This window comes from Staurois parvus, unplaced genomic scaffold (genome assembly GCF_062004578.1).
Source record: "Staurois parvus isolate SC_StPar_1 unplaced genomic scaffold, SC_StPar_1.0 ptg000711l, whole genome shotgun sequence".
NCBI classification, from domain to species: domain Eukaryota; kingdom Metazoa; phylum Chordata; class Amphibia; order Anura; family Ranidae; genus Staurois; species Staurois parvus.
In genome coordinates this window covers 1008884-1025077 of record NW_028318507.1, presented here as the reverse complement: position 1 = coordinate 1025077, position 16194 = coordinate 1008884, and the positions used below count along the sequence as shown (strand labels likewise).

Here is a 16194-nt window from a genome sequence, read left to right as displayed (position 1 = left end):
TCAGAGTATGAATCAATAACCACTACTCTCTGAATACGATCTTTTAGCCAGTTTTCTATCAATTTACATTCAGATTTTTCCAAGCCTGTAGACTTTACCTTACACATTAGCCGTGTGTGGGGAACTGTGTCAAACACTTTGGCAAAATCCAAGTATACCATTTTTATATTTATTAAAAGCTCTTTTCTTATTATCTATAGCCTTTTTAACTTTGGCCGTAAGCCACATAGATTTGATTTTTAGCCCTTTAAACGTGTTGCCCATGGGAATATATTTTGCAGTGTGTTCACATACAGTCTTTGAAGAACTCCCATTTCTGTGTTGTGTTCATCAATGCCAATATTCCCTCCCAGTCTAAGGCTTGGAGAGCAACTCTCAGCCTTGAAAAATTAGCTCTCTTGAAATTGATCCTTTTTATTTTTCCCGTATGTGCTTGCTGTTTACAGCTAACAATAAATGAAATCATGTAATGGTCACTGCTACCCAGTGTCAAGGTCCTACCTTTTCCCTGAAGTTATGTTACTCCATGTGCTGGCGTCCATCTTGGATTCTGCTGTGCATGGTGGGAATCCTTTTATGCCTTCAGGTCTCTGAGGTCCATCCCCCAGAGGGGTGTGGCTGATGACATATAAACCTGTGGCCCGCACATGCTCTTTGCACTTGTGTCTTGTGTCTTGGTCTTCCTACAGCTCTGTGTATACGCTCGTGACTCTTCTGGTATCTGACTCGGCTTGTGTTTAAGACCATTCTCTGTGTTTTCCTTCAATCTGACCTTCCGTTGCTGAACCCGGCCCGTGACCTGTGATTCTCTGTCTACTGTCCTGTACCGTTTTGTCCCGTTGTTGTCGACCCGGCTTGCCTGACTACGCTATTGTCATTCTCACCAGCTACACGCCATTGGCGGCGGCTATTACCGCAGCTGGGGTGTCTCGGGGGCCGCGACCTGGTTCCTGGCTGCGTCAAGTCCATCCCCACCATCAGGGGCCCTGGTGAAGGGCAGCCTGGGACTTAGACTCCGCGCCCTGAGGGACTTCGGTCTGTTGGTGGTGGTTGTCGTCAGCCAGTGCGTTACCCTGCCACTAGGCCTACCTGTCCGTTCCACAGCCCTGCCCTGACACCCAGATGTTCTTTTATATGGACATTAGTAATAAGCTCTGGTTTGAGATTACCAGGTCCAGCAGAGCATTGTTCCTAGTAGGGGCCTCTATGAACTGGACCATAAAATTGTCCTGTAGTAGGTTTAAAAATGTTTGCCCTTTAACTGTTCCTGCAGTACCATTACTCCAGTCAATTTCCGAGTAGTTAAAATCCCCCATTATTATCACTGTCCCAGCCCTTTCGATCTGTGCAAGGAGCTGAGTTTCCACCTGCTCATTAACACTGGGAAGTGTAACTTGGTTATTAATTTTGATATAAGGAAGCTGCCATCTTAGCCTCTGTTTGATCTGCAGTTGCCGTGGTTCTGCACATTTGATCAGTTATGACACCAGACAATTTATGGCTTGTCAGTTCAGTTGAGAGCTGTCATTCACAGCATGCTTTGAATACAACAGTTCTGGGAAACCATTACATTGATGGGTTTTGTTCCACTTTAAAGTCGGCACTCCACCTTAAGTTGCTCAGCACCCATGCTCTGCCCCAGCCTTTTTCAACCAGGGTACCTTTTGGGTTCTTCAAGGGTGCTTTGGAAAATGCCTAAAAACTTCCCCAAAATTGTGTACAACCCAGTGGGTAGATTAAGCCTGTTTTTTGTTACACAAGGCCATCGTTTTTAATTAACTGTGCAGGCCAGTCACCAGCATTCTAACAATCACTGACATCATTGGTTGATAAGGAGAACATCAGACACCTACACGGCATCTTTATTTAACCCTTCCTCCCCGCCCCACTCTGTCAGCACTGGTTCACGTTAACTGAATTGGGGAGAGAAAATAAGGAAGCAATGTTGGAATACTAGTCAGTACCAGTCTGGATAAGAGTAATTGCTTTGAAATAATAAATCACCTCTAATGTTGGGTGTCTTATGTGTGTGGATGTTGATGTATTATGTAAAACGATTAGTTTAGATTTTTACATTTTAGAATGGGGTGCCTTGAGATCATCTATAATTTTAAAGGATGTCTTGACTGTTAAAAGGTTTAGAAAAATGGTTCTACCCATCTGTGATGTTCCTGGAGGGCTATTTAATTAGGTTGATGGGATAGTGAAAAAGGCCTTCAAGCTGTGGTAAGAAGCAAGTAGTAGTTCTCGTCTTGGACCTGTTCATAGCCTCCATGTAACCAGGAAGCTTTTCCACATAAGCTTTCCCTCCAGGGGGAGCATAAGGACTTTTCCCACTTGATGGGGTAAGACAAATCGTATTCCACCCTTAGAGGAATGTTGGGACTACAGTTGCAAGAAAAAGTATGTGAACCGCTTGGGATTATGTGGAGTTTTGCATGAATTGGGCATAAAATGTGCTGTGAACGTCATCTAAGTCACAACAATAGAAGAACACAGTCTGCTGAACATAATACTACACAAACATTAGATGTTGCCATGGTTTAATTGCACATAACATGTAAACATTCACAGTGCAGGGAGGAAAAAGTATGTGAGGCCCTAGCTTAATGACGTCTCCCAGAGCTAATTGGAGCCAGGAGTGAGCCAACCTTGACTCCAATCAGTGTGATGATATTGGGTGTGTTGCTGACAGCTGTCCTTAAAAAACACACACCTGTTTTGGGTTTACTGGTTTCAAGAAGCACTGTCTGATGTGAACCATGCCTCGCAGAAAAGAGCTCTCAGAAGACCTACGATCAAGAATTGTTGACTTACATGAAGCTGGAAAGGGTTACAAAAGTATCTCCAAAAGCCTTGATGTTCATGTGTCCACGGTAAGACAGACTGTCTACAAATGGAGAAAGTTTAGCACTGTTGCTACTCTCCCTAGGCATGGTCGTCCTGTAAAAATAACTGCAAGAGCACAGCGCAGAATGCTGCATGAGGTAACGAAGAATCCCAGAGTGTCAGCTAAAGACCTACAGAAATCTCTGGCACATGCTAACATTTTTGTTGACACATCTACAATAAGGAAAACATTAAACAAGAATGGAGTACATGGGAGGATACCACAGAGGAAACCATTGCTGTCCAAAAAGAATATTGCAGCATGTTTGAAGTTTGCAAAAGAGCACCTGGATGTTCCACAGCACTACTGGCAAAATATACTGTGGACAGATGAAACCAAGATTGAGTTGTTTGGGAAGAACACACAACACTATGTGTGGAGAAAAAAAGGCACAGCACACCAACATCAAAACCTCATCCCCACTGTAAAACATGGCGGAGGGAGCATCATGGTTTGGGGCTGCTTTGCGGCCTCAGGGCCTGGACGGATTGTTGTCATTGATGGGAAAATGAATTCCAGAGTTTATCAAGACATTTTGCAGGAAAACGTACGACCATCTGTCCGCCAACTGAAGCTCCGCAGAGGATGGGTGATGCAACAGGACAATGACCCAAAGCATGCAAGTAATTCAACAAAACAATGGCTGCAACAGCACAGAATACACCTTCTGGAGTGGCCCAGTCAGAGTCCTGACCTCAACCCGATTGAAATGCTGTGGCATGACCTTAAGAGAGCGATTCACGCCAGACATCCCAAGAATATTGTTACACTGAAACAGTTTTGTGAAGAGGAGTGGTCCAAAATTACTCCAGATCATTGTGCAGGTCTGATCTGCAACTACAGGAAAAATTTGGTTGAGGTTATTGCTGCCAAAGGAGGGTCAACCAATTATTAAGTCCAAAGGTTCACATACTTTTTCCTCCCTGCACTGTGAATGTTTACATGTTATGTGCAATTAAACCATGGCAACATCTAATGTTTGTGTAGTATTATGTTCAGCAGACTGTGTTCTTCTATTGTTGTGACTTCAGAGCACATTTTATGCCCAATTCATGCAAAACTCCACGTAATCCCAAGGGGTTCACATACTTTTTCTTGCAACTGTATGTTCTATCCACTGCTATGCCACTGGTCTCTCCCTCTCCACCTTTCCTTGTATTAAAGGAATTGTTGTAACTCATAACGCTTGCTGCCACCATTACCCTACATGGCTGGCTGTTCACTTGTAGGACTATGCTTGGACATGGCCAAGGAGAATAAGGAAGACCAAGGATGGTTGGAAGAAATTGCCGGTTCAGTTGAAGAGCCTGGGTTCAGATTAGGCCAGGCTGGGATGCTCACAGGGTGTCTTGGGGCGATGTCTGGAGGTTTCTGCTTAGGAAACTACAGGAGCACTGGCATTAAGGGGCCACAGAGTGTCCATGGATTGCCCAAGCCGGTAAGGAAAGAGTAAGGGGTAGATTTACTAAAGCTGGAGAGTACAAAATCTGGTGCAGCTCTGCATAGAAACCAATCAGTTTCCAGGTTGTTTTTGTCGAAGTTTAATTGAACAAGCTGAAGTTAGGAGCTGATTGGCTACCATGCACAGCTACACCAGATTTTGAGTGCTCCAGTTTTAGTAAATCTCCCCCTTAGACTTCACATGGTCCTGTCACATCACATTATCACCCTTGACACTGATCCCCACTTATTTTTCTAGTCGGTGAGAATATCTTGTAGTTTTATGTGATTGTTATGTGAGATAGGCAGAACTATTGTGTAGACTTACCTTTTTCTGTTCTGTTTCTGCCCATCCAGCTGGTTGCTGCTGTAAATAAAAATGATATCCTTCACAGAGCCATTCAACATGGAGACTTCTCATTGGGAGAAACAGAGATGACATTAGCCTCTGCAATGGATATCCAGGTATTAAATGTTATACAGCTGACACCTTCTATATGTTTTCAGAGTGCTTATCTTGTAGAGGTGGCAGGAACAGCAGCCTGGGCAAGTCAATCCAGAAAACCTGCCAATGGGCCCACTTTCTGGCAAAGTCCAACCCATCTCCACATTTCATTTTTGTCACATGCTATTGTAGTTTTTCCCTCCTTTATGGACCCTAAGCATTGCATCTGCAGGTCTATAGATGAATGGAAATAGATGTAAGGGAGCTGTTTAATCTTTCAAAGCATTTGTCTTTCTGTCCAACCAGTTCTGAGATTCAAACAGCTCTGCCACAGACCACAACCATGCCTGGAGGACAGAAGACCTGAAATTCTCTGCTCCACTTCCATAACACTTGCAGATGTCCACCCCACATCACCCTGTGATTTGACAATAAAAGGACAAGCAGCAGAAAGATGACTCTTCATTAAAAAAGTGATAAAAAATATATTTTTATAAGTATTTTTATTATAACAAAATGTAGGGGAAACCATTTTTGCAACATTTTCAGTCTTTTTTTTTCTTCCTTTTTATAGTAAAAAAATAAAGAAAAAAACAAAACAATGGTTTCTAAATACATTAAAAAGAAAGCTCTACCTATCTAAATGATATACACAAAATTAATGTTTGTACAGTGTGTCATGACATGAGTAATTGTCAGTCAAACTATCAATGAAACCTGAAAATGGCTTTCTAATGAAGGGGTACTACAGGCTGGTGCTCAAGTTGTTCGAGACCCTACAAGTGGAAAAAATACCTCTTGATCTGCAGAAATGCATTCAACAACTAATTCCTGTTTTAAGCTGACAACACGCAGCATTTTTGTGGACTGAGTGGTGTCAGCCCTGCTCAGTTGTCTGTTATTAAACAACTCAACCTCTTCCACTGTTTTCATCTGTACAATATAGAGCAGCCTTTCTCAACCTATTAACCCCAGAGGAATCTGTGAAATAATTTTGTAGGTCTCATGGAACCCTTGGTATGAATAGTCAGTTGGGTCTATTGGAAAAATGTCTCGTACCTTGGTGGTCAGTGGGAAGATTGCCCTCCTTAGAGTGGTGGCTTCAATGACGCCCTTACAGTCAGCTAAAAAGATCATTGGTGTCTTTCTACTGACTCTGCAAAGTGGTTATGGACCTGCAACTATGAAGGCACCATGATAAGGGACACAGCTCAAGGAACTTCCAGCAACCTCTGGAGGAACCCTCGACTGAGAATGGCTGACAAAGACAGTAATTATTCTGTATTCCAAAGATAAGGACTAGGAGGGCTAATTTCTCTCCTTAAAGTGTTACTAAACTCACAACAATAATATCAGCCTGTATCTGCAGTAAAGCATGCTTGTTATACTCACTGTGGAACCTAAGGGGTTAATCATCTGCACTGTGTAAAAAGGATGTTTGATCCTATCTTCTCTCTTCCTCCCCTTTTTCAAGCGACCACCTCTTATCTCCTGATAAGACAGACTGAACCGTAGGTATTTTGCACATGCTCAGTTTGGTGTGTATTACTAGAACGGTTTTTTTTTTTTCTTGGGAGAGTGCATGTGATGAGCACAGGGACAATCAGCACTGGTCAGACAGAGGTCAGGGGTTCTGCATCCTACTATAGCAAAAAGAAAACTCCTACTAGCTTTAGCTGGAAGATAATAAAAATCACAAGACTGCTCTAACTGCTGATGAGAAAAGGTATTTAGCAGTTTACATTTACTAAAATAATTGCATTTCCATGTTGTGTGTAGTGTGGGAGACTGGATATAGTGAATGCAGGGTCCAGGGAGATCATATATAGTGAATGCCGGGTCCTGGGAGACCATATATAGTGAATGCAGGGTCCAGGGAGACCGGATATAGTGAATGCAGGGTCCGGGGAGACCGGATATAGTGAATGCGGGGTCCGGGGAGACCGGATATAGTGAATGTGGGGTCCGGGGAGACCGGATATAGTGAATGCGGGGTCCGGGGAGACCGGATATAGTGAATGCGGGGTCCGGGGAGACCGGATATAGTGAATGCAGGGTCCGGGGAGACCAAATATAGTGAATGCAGGGTCCGGGGAGACCGGATATAGTGAATGCAGGGTCCGGGGAGACCCGATATAGTGAATGCAGGGTCCGGGGAGACCCGATATAGTGAATGCAGGGTCCGGGGAGACCAGATATATAGTGAATGCGGGGTCTGGGGAGACCAGATATAGTGAATGCGGGATCTGGGGAGACCGGATATAGTGAATGCGGGGTCCGGGGAGACCGGATATAGTGAATGCGGGGTCTGGGAAGACCGGATATAGTGAATGCGGGGTCTGGGGAGACCGGATATAGTGAATGCGGGGTCTGGGGAGACCGGATATAGTGAATGCGGGGTCCGGGGAGACCGGATATAGTGAATGCAGGGTCCGGGGAGACCGGATATAGTGAATGCGGGGTCTGGAAAGACCGGATATAGTGAATGCGGGGTCTGGGGAGACCGGATATAGTGAATGCGGGGTCTGGGGAGACCGGATATAGTGAATGCGGGGTCCGGGGAGACCGGATATAGTGAATGCAGGGTCCGGGGAGACTGGATATAGTGAATGCGGGGTCCGGAGAGACCGGATATAGTGAATGTGGGGTCCGGGGAGACCGGATATAGTTAGTGCAGGGTCCGGGGAGACCAAATATAGTGAATGCAGGGTCTGGGGAGACCGGATATAGTGAATGCGGGGTCCGGGGAGACCGGATATAGTGAATGCAGGGTCCGGGGAGAGCGGATATAGTGAATGCAGGGTCCGGGGAGACCGGATATAGTGAATGCAGGGTCCGGGGAGACCAGATATAGTGAATGCAGGGTCCGGGGAGACCAGATATAGTGAATGCAGGGTCCGGGGAGACCAGATATAGTGAATGCAGGGTCCTGGGAGACCAGATATAGTGAATGCAGGGTCCGGGGAGACCAGATATAGTGAATGCAGGGTCCGGGGAGACCGGATATAGTGAATGCAGGGTCCGGGGAGACCAGATATAGTGAATGCAGGGTCTGGGGAGACCGGATGTAGTGAATGCAGGGTCCGGGGAGAGCAGATGTAGTGAATGCAGGGTCCGGGGAGACCGGATGTAGTGAATGCAGGGTCCGGGGAGAGCAGATGTAGTGAATGCAGGGTCCGGGGAGAGCAGATGTAGTGAATGCAGGGTCCGGGGAGAGCAGATATAGTGAATGCAGGGTCCGGGGTTTAGTAACACTTTAAGATAACAGAGGAAGTATGCACAGGACAACCCTGAATATTTCCAGGATCAAGTGATATTATCAAACAGATATAACAAAACACTTACAATTGTATAATTGACAAATTAAAAAGGTGCAAATAAGAGAAGTTCATTATTAGGGTTTTCATACACCTTAAAGAATAAGTTCACCTTTCGAAACATGTTACATGTTATACCCATATTCTGCGTGTAACATGTTCTGGAAGGAGTGGCCCCCCTTCCCCCAATGTGACAGCCCCCTCCCCTTCCCCCACTAGCTGTCACAATTTAAAAAAAAGTGTTTGTGCAGGACTCTGCCTTCCTGTGTCACTCATTCACAGTATGCTGTGAATGGGAAGAATACAAGTTCCCACATCCTCTGTGGCTGTTGTCTTGTAGTTCTCAATAAACTACCACGGCTCTGTTGAGTGCTCTGGTAGTTCATTGATTCTTTGTCAGTGTGTATCTGCTTGCCCATATGATGTACGAGCAGACAGCTTACACCGACAGTCTGCAGTTCTGCATGGCACCGGTGATCTGCTGGTGCAATGCTTTCCAGGCTCACAGAACAAAAAATAGTAAATGCACATTTTTATTACCTGCAAAAAATGTGCAATTATTATTTTTTGTTAGAGGTGATTGCAGCCGTATTAGTGCATTTGCGACAGAAACAATTGAGTACTGTCCGTGATACTTTTTTTTATTTGCACGGAGTATGTCCCCTTTTTCAAGGTCCAAGTAGTACCGTTATGATGGGTCTGTTATGATGGGTCCCATCATAACAGTACTGCTTGGACTTTGAAGAAGGGGACATACCCCGTGCAAATAAAAAAAAGTATCACGGACAGTACTCAATTGTTTATTTTTTGTTAAAAAGTGAACTTATCCTTTTAACCTGTTCCATTTTTTTTATGAGATTGGGTGGATAGCTCTATAAATATCTCTGTTTTACCCCCTTAGGACCTATATAGTGCAAATCTTAAAGTGTCTTGTGCTAATTGTAAACACACTTATATTAATTATAAAACATCCATTCATATGTGTGAACTACCAAATGTGGCTTCCACCTGTGCAAACAAATCTTATGTTTTTCACAAGATGCCACAGGTGGAAGCCTCCTGTGTTCACTAAGCAGCACGGCAACCACTTGGCATGGGATCCAGGAGCTAATAGAAATCACTGTAGTAGCTGTGCCTACTACAGTGATTTCTGTCTCCAGGGGGATTTTCCAGAAATGGCACATACATACTTACGCAGGGCCCTCTGATTCCTCCTGTATTCATTTGTATTGTAATTGTATTGTCCAAGCTGGATCAATGTCACTACTCACCACATACCTTGAATTCAGCTTTAAAGATCTGTTCTCTGCTGACATCTAGTGGAGAAATAGCAGAATGCAATTAATATTTTACTGCCTGTCACCCAATACAAAATTAAAGGCACAACCACCTTTCCAGACTTTTGCTGTAAAACCCATTTCACATGAGGTGGATTACATTCTTATCAGCAGGGGATCAGCTCACAGGTCGCCTGCTGATTGGTGCAGAGCGGGCAGATGACACATCCATAATAACAAAAATCACCAGCACCAAAAAATAATGTGAAATAATTCTTAACCTCCCTGGAGGTATTCCTGAGTTTAGCTCGGGTAAAGTTTCAGCACCACATGCGGTAACCCCGAGCTACACTCGGGAATACAATGCAGCATTGCTCCGGGATCCCTCGATCATTTACCTTGTCCTGCACTACTGCGATGTCCCCCCTGCAGCGTCCCCAGCCATCTCCTCCAGCCAATGCCGGCATCTGTCTTCCGGGTTCCATTCCCTGCGACGTCGGGACGTACGGGTCTTACGGGGATGTAACCAACAGGAAATTTAAAAATTTTAAAAAGTGACATTCCCTAAATACATTAAAATCACATAGTAAAACATTACTGTATCAAACCATTTCACATACATTTTGTCCTGAGTGCTTTGTCCTGTGCACTGCCTGCATTTTTACTGTTCTTTCTGCCTGGAAACTGAGAAACGTCCATGGCGTCCAAAAAGAGTCCCTTTAGGTCAAAAGTGGTTTTAGACCGGCTAGAGAACAGCGATAGTAAATCAGAACCACTTGCAGAATTGAATGATAATGATTCGTGGGGAAACAATTTTGCGACTTTGTTAAGTGATGTGCGAACTTGGTGCTATATTTCAAATTTCAGTGTTTTTGGTTTGATTACATTATTGAATTAAATTTATTATTATTATATTATTTTTTATGATTATTTATTAAATTATAATTTATAATTTCGCGTTTCAAATTTTAACATACCCGGGATGTTTACTAGGCTCTTGTTCAGACAGTTTTCAGTGAGATATTAAGAGAATTACAGGCCTACAATAAAAAAATGACATATTTCCATGCAAAAAAATGTACCGCTTTGAGCACAGAAATATGAACATAATGAGACCGCTAGGGAGGCTACTATGTAAAATGTTGCTGCTCCTTTGTGATATCAATAATAAAAATAATATATATATATATAAAACAGCACAAACAAATATTAGATATATATATTAACTCACAAAAACTCAATTAGTGCAGAAAAAAAATATTTCTGCAGAAAATTTTTTTTTGTTGAGATGGTCCCAAATATATTAGATAGGATATAATAGATAGGATAAAGTCCTTATTCCAAGACCCTTGACCAGTGATCTTTGCTCGCCCTGGAGGTTGGAGGCTGATTACAATTACAATGTGTATCTCTGAGGCATTGAGTGAAAGGCAATAGTCTTACCTACAACTGGGGATTTCTGCCTAAACCTTGAGATTGGAGGCTGATCCGAGGAGGATCTTGGATTCATGAGTCCATAAAATTTATGGCATTTCATTCACCTATATCTGGGGAGTGCGGTGTGTGATAATACCACAAATGGGTGTGAATTCTGGTCAAGGGTCTTGGAATAAGGACTTTATCCTATCTATTATATCCTATCTAATATATTTGGAGTGGGACTATCTCAACAAAAAAAAAATTTTCTGCACAAATATTTTTTCTGCACTAGATGACACATCCATGTCCACTCACTATCTGCAGAGTGACCACTCAGTTTCTGCAGAGCAGACACGGACAGAACCTGCTCTGCTCTTTTTGGGCAACTGGTAGTTAATAGACTCCACTGTCCTTTTTACACCCCACTTCCCTTCGATCAGCTCTGCCTAAATGGAAGAGGATAGATTCCCTTCTGACCCGATCGGACCAGGAGGTAGGCGGGTGTAAATGGACACAAGTCCATTTTTAGCCCCACTGTCCATAGGTATACATGAACCTTCTGACGAGGTGCCAGGTCTACCGGAAAAACTGACAGGTGGACCTGATTTGATTGCCCGTGTGAAAAGGGCCTAAGTCTTGCTGCTAGAACTGTGATTAATCTGGGAACAGAAGACGCCAATCACTTATTGACTGACACTGTTCTTGGTCCACTAAAAAGAACATCAATTCATGTTTTATCTTTTATAGGAGCCTTAGAACATGGAAAGGATATTGTGGCTAGTTGCTGATGGGGACTGTGGAAAAATTAAAGCCATGATGGAAGAATTCAATGCTAAAAAACAGCTCCGATTACCAGCAGACCTTCACCAAAAGGTAGATTATAGGCATTATAATTAAACATTCGTTATTTAGTTGCTTCTGTTTTACATATTGGGGTGGATTTACTAAAGGCTAATAGATTGTACCCTTTAAAATTGCAGTTGCTCCAGAGCTTAGTGAATGAGGTAAAGCTTTACTTTGCAAAGAATACCCAATCACATGCAAGGAAAATAAAAAACAGCATTTTTGCTTGCACGTGATTGGATGATGGAAGTCAGCAGAGCTTCCCCTCATTCACTAAGCTCTGGAGCAACTGCACTTGTAAAATGCAGTCTATTTGTCTTTAGTAAATCCACTTCACTGGGTTGCCAACATTTTGGTTTTACATGGTTTTGACTTCCAGGAATCATGCACATTGGGCGTGTGCTGCTGTTTTTGGTGTTTTTTTTTTTACAGCCAGTAAACTCCCCAGCATGTTATCCTATGACAATTTTCCTTTGTGACACATTGGGGTTGATTTACTAAAGGCAAATAGACTGTGCACTCTGTAAGTGCAGTTGCTCCAGAGCTTAGGAAATGAGGCAAAGCTTCCCTTTGCCAAGAATACCCAATTAGGCTGGAAATACATTATACAATTTTCTGTCCAATTTCTGCCCAATTCCCTTTAGATTTACCTTTAACTATGTAGTGCAAGAGCTTACCTAAGGCTGGCCATACATTATACAATTTTCTTGAGATTTTTACTTTAGATTTACCAAAAACCATATAATATGTGGTCAAACCTAAATAACACTTTCAGTTGTATCCAATTAGGCAGGCCCATGCGCTACATAAGTTAAAGTTTCATTTAAGCCATGCGCTACATAGTTGAAGGTAAATCTAAAGGAAAATGGGCAGAAAATGGACAGAAAATTGTATAATGTATGGGCAGCCTAATTGGATACAATTGAAAGTGTTGTTAGTTTTGACCTCCTATTATATGTTTTTTTTGTAAATCTAAACCAAAAACCTCAAGAAAATTGTATAATGTATGGCCAGCCTTACATGCAAAGAAACTAAAAAACCAGCACTTTTGCTTGTACATGATTGGATGATGGAAGTCAGCTGAGCTGCTGCTCATTTCCTAAGCTCTGGAGCAACTGCACTTACAGAGTGCACAGTCTAATTGCCTTTAGTAAATCATCCCCATAGGCTTTACTCAGCGTTTTTTGGAAGGGGAATTTTCTGGCTGGAAAAACCCCAAAACTAGTGGGTTTCAAGAGAAGTTTTTTAGCTGTAAAAATGCTCTAACGCCGGTAAATGCAGTAAAACGCAGCAAACTGGTGTTTTTGAGCCAACATTTTTAATGTGTAAAAAACGTGTCTAAACGCAACAAAACAACACTAATGTAAAGAACGTGGTAAAACGTGCATTTTTATGGCGACTTTATAGGTGTCAGAGGAAAATCCCAGATGGACTGTTTTGTTGGTAGTCAGTAGTGGCTGAGCTGTGAGCCCCCCGAGTCCAAGTGTAGATAGTGTACCCTCCCAGTCACCAGACGAAATTAAACGCTCACCTTCGGGGTATGACAAAAAAAGGTCAAAAATCGCATTTCCCTTCTGGGGCATGTAAGCACTGAAGGCTCCATTCAGTCTCGAACTGTATGTTATCAATCAAACTACATATGGAAAGAGGCAAAAACAGAAGGATAGTGCTCTCCGTATAATATACTTTTATTAAAATATAAAAAACACACTTACAAAGGAGGCAAAACGTGCATAACCGAGTGCTCTAGATCACAGTGCATAGATGCAAGATAGCCGCGGGTGACGTCATAGGCGTGGCTCCTCCCCCGTACACATTACATCCTAAGACCGGACTTCGTCAGCGGGAACGGGAACAGAGCCAATCAGCACTGTCCAGGCAGAGGGTCAGGGGTTATGCAGCCTCATAGGACAGTCATTGCAGAACGAAAACTCCTCCAATAAGCTTTAACTAGTGCTCTGATAGCAGTCACAAGACTGCTATATACTGCTGATGAGAAAAGGTATTTAGCAGTTTATCTTTACTAAAATAATTGCATTTCCATGTTCTGTGTACTGTGGGAGACCAGATATAGTGAGTGCAGGGTCTGGGGAGACCAGATATAGTGAATTCAGGGTCTGGGGAGACCAGATATAGTGAGTGCAGGGTCTGGGGAGACCAGATATAGTGAATGCAGGGTCCGGGGAGACCATATATAGTGAATGCAGGGTACTGGGAGACCAGACATAGTGAATGCAGGGTCCTGGGAGACCAGATAGGGGGCCCAGTGAGAGGCTCACTGGGCACATTTCACTAAGCGGTATCTTACCACATCCGAGTATGCGGTAGGATACCGCACAGCATTTTTAAAAAAAAGTTTGAATTCACCAAAAAACACTACTAAAATATCCTGTGAGTTATTTTATCAAGTCATGCAATATTTTAGTAGTGAAAACTATGCAGCGTTAATGTTTTAGCTGTCTGCAGGGTTCCCACTGACAGCTGAATGTAAAAGATAGAATTGCCAGCAATTAAAAAAAATAATTTAAAAAACAGCGTGGGGTCCCCCCCCCTCCATCCATACCAAGCCCTTTGAGTCTGGTATGGGTTTTGAGGGGAACCCCCACGCCAAAAGTGAAAAAAAAATAGCGTGGGGTACCCCCCAAAATCCATAGCAGACCCTTTTCCGAGCATGCAGCCTGGCAGATCAGCAAACGGGGGGAATAAGCGAGCGCCCACCCCCTCTTGAACCATAGCAGGCCACATGTCCTCAACATGGGGGGGGGGTGCTTTGGGGCCGGGGGGCTCCCCTCCTTAAAGCACCTTGTCCTCATGTTGATGGGTACAAGGGCCTCTTCTCCACAACCCTGGGAATTGTGGGGGTGTGTGGATGCGGGGCTGGTCGGAATCTGGAAGCCCCCTTTAGCAAGGGTGCCCCCAGATCCTTCCCCCCCATGTGAATGAGTATGGGGTGCATGCTACCACTACCCATTCACAAAAAACACAGGAGATAGTCTTTGACAAGTCTTTTATTAAAAGAAGAAAAATAAAAGAATGCCCCCCAAAGTAAATCCAATGTCAATGTCAATCACGATGCCCGCCGACACTGCCAACCCGATACAAGAAAAAAAAGAAAGGATCCGCTCCCGATGCTGGCTCCCGGCCATCTGACTGCTCTGCTGGCTTGACAGTTGAGTATAACAAGCATGCTTTACTGCAGATACAGACTGTTTTTACTGTTGTGGGTTTAGTAACACTTTCAGTAAAATGAGTACGGTACAGTCATCCTTTATTAATGTAATATTGTTTAAACATAACATTCATTATTACATGAAGCTTGTTCTTGTGCATTTCTTCCAGATCTGTGCAGTAATCCAAGATAATAAAGACCGGTCACTGCTGCTCTCCTTCTTGTGCAGGGTGACTGATCTTGTGTCCGCCCCCTCCTATAGTTCTCTGCAGGCAGCCTGTGGTGGGTGGAACCTGCTCAGTCCCTCCCACAGCTCTTTCCTCTGCACAGGCTATATACAGCACAATGATGATGTCACCTCTACCCAGGTAATAACTGGGTTTGCAAAGTCTTTTAATGCACACAAAATAGATTTATATCTTTTGTCATTGTTAAGAATTATATTTCAATAAACGTTTTTGTACCTAGAGTTCAGCTTTAAGCTGTTAAAGGGGGGATTGTGGCTGAGTCAACTTTATTTCCATGACTGCCACACACAGCTTGGAGACCAATTATACAGTTGAAAGAAAAAGTATGTGAACCCCTTGGGATTACGTGGAGTTTTGCATGAATTGGGCATAAAATGTGCTCTGAACGTCATCTAAGTCACAACAACAGAAGAAGACAGTCTGCTGAACATAATACTACACAAACATTAGATGTTGCCATGGTTTAATTGCACATAACATGTAAACATTCACAGTGCAGGGAGGAAAAAGTATGTGAGGCCCTAGCTTAATGACTTCTCCCAGAGCTAATTGGAGCCAGGAGTGAGCCAACCTTGACTCCAATCAGTGTGATGATATTGGATGTGTTGCTGACAGCTGTCCTGCCCTTAAAAAACACACACCTGTTTTGGGTTTACTGGTTTCAAGAAGCACTGTCTGATGTGAACCATGCCTCGCAGAAAAGAGCTCTCAGAAGACCTACGATCAAGAATTGTTGACTTGCATGAAGCTGGAAAGGGTTACAAAAGTATCTCCAAAAGCCGACTTTTTCCTCCCTGCACTGTGAATGTTTACATGTTATGTGCAATTAAACCATGGCAGCATCTAATGTTTGTGTAGTATTATGTTCAGCAGACTGTGTTCTTCTATTGTTGTGACTTAGATGACGTTCAGAGCACATTTTATGCCCAATTCATGCAAAACTCCACGTAATCCCAAGGGGTTCACATACTTTTTCTTGCAACTGTAAGTCTGAATATCAGCAGATCACAATTCTGCAAACTATTATCAGTTTGTTAAGATTTGTGACCGCGCCCTGTCAGTCACCTCCCCCTTCCTCACCCCTCCTTTTCTACTTTTATCCTTTTCGCTTCTACTTTTTCTCCTAGATTGGGCTTCTCCTATTTT

The 16194-nt window shown here is 43.3% G+C and overlaps 1 protein-coding gene across 4 annotated transcripts in view; it reads left to right on the top strand.

Moving 5' to 3' along the window:
• The window catches only part of LOC149445770 (threonine synthase-like 2), a 45188-nt gene that overhangs the window by 21958 nt on the left and 7036 nt on the right, over positions 1-16194 (top strand). For 2 of the 4 annotated variants that reach the window (XM_089653418.1, XM_089653419.1), the window contains 2 exons: positions 4688-4795; positions 11536-11661. In XM_089653418.1, the coding sequence (XP_089509544.1) occupies positions 4688-4707 (20 nt within the window). In that variant the 3' untranslated portion in view covers positions 4708-4795; positions 11536-11661. Of the gene's footprint in view, positions 1-4687; positions 4796-5081; positions 5262-11535; positions 11662-14970; positions 15357-16194 lie in introns of those variants that run through there. The other 2 variants (XM_089653420.1, XM_089653421.1) reach the window with 2 other exon arrangements.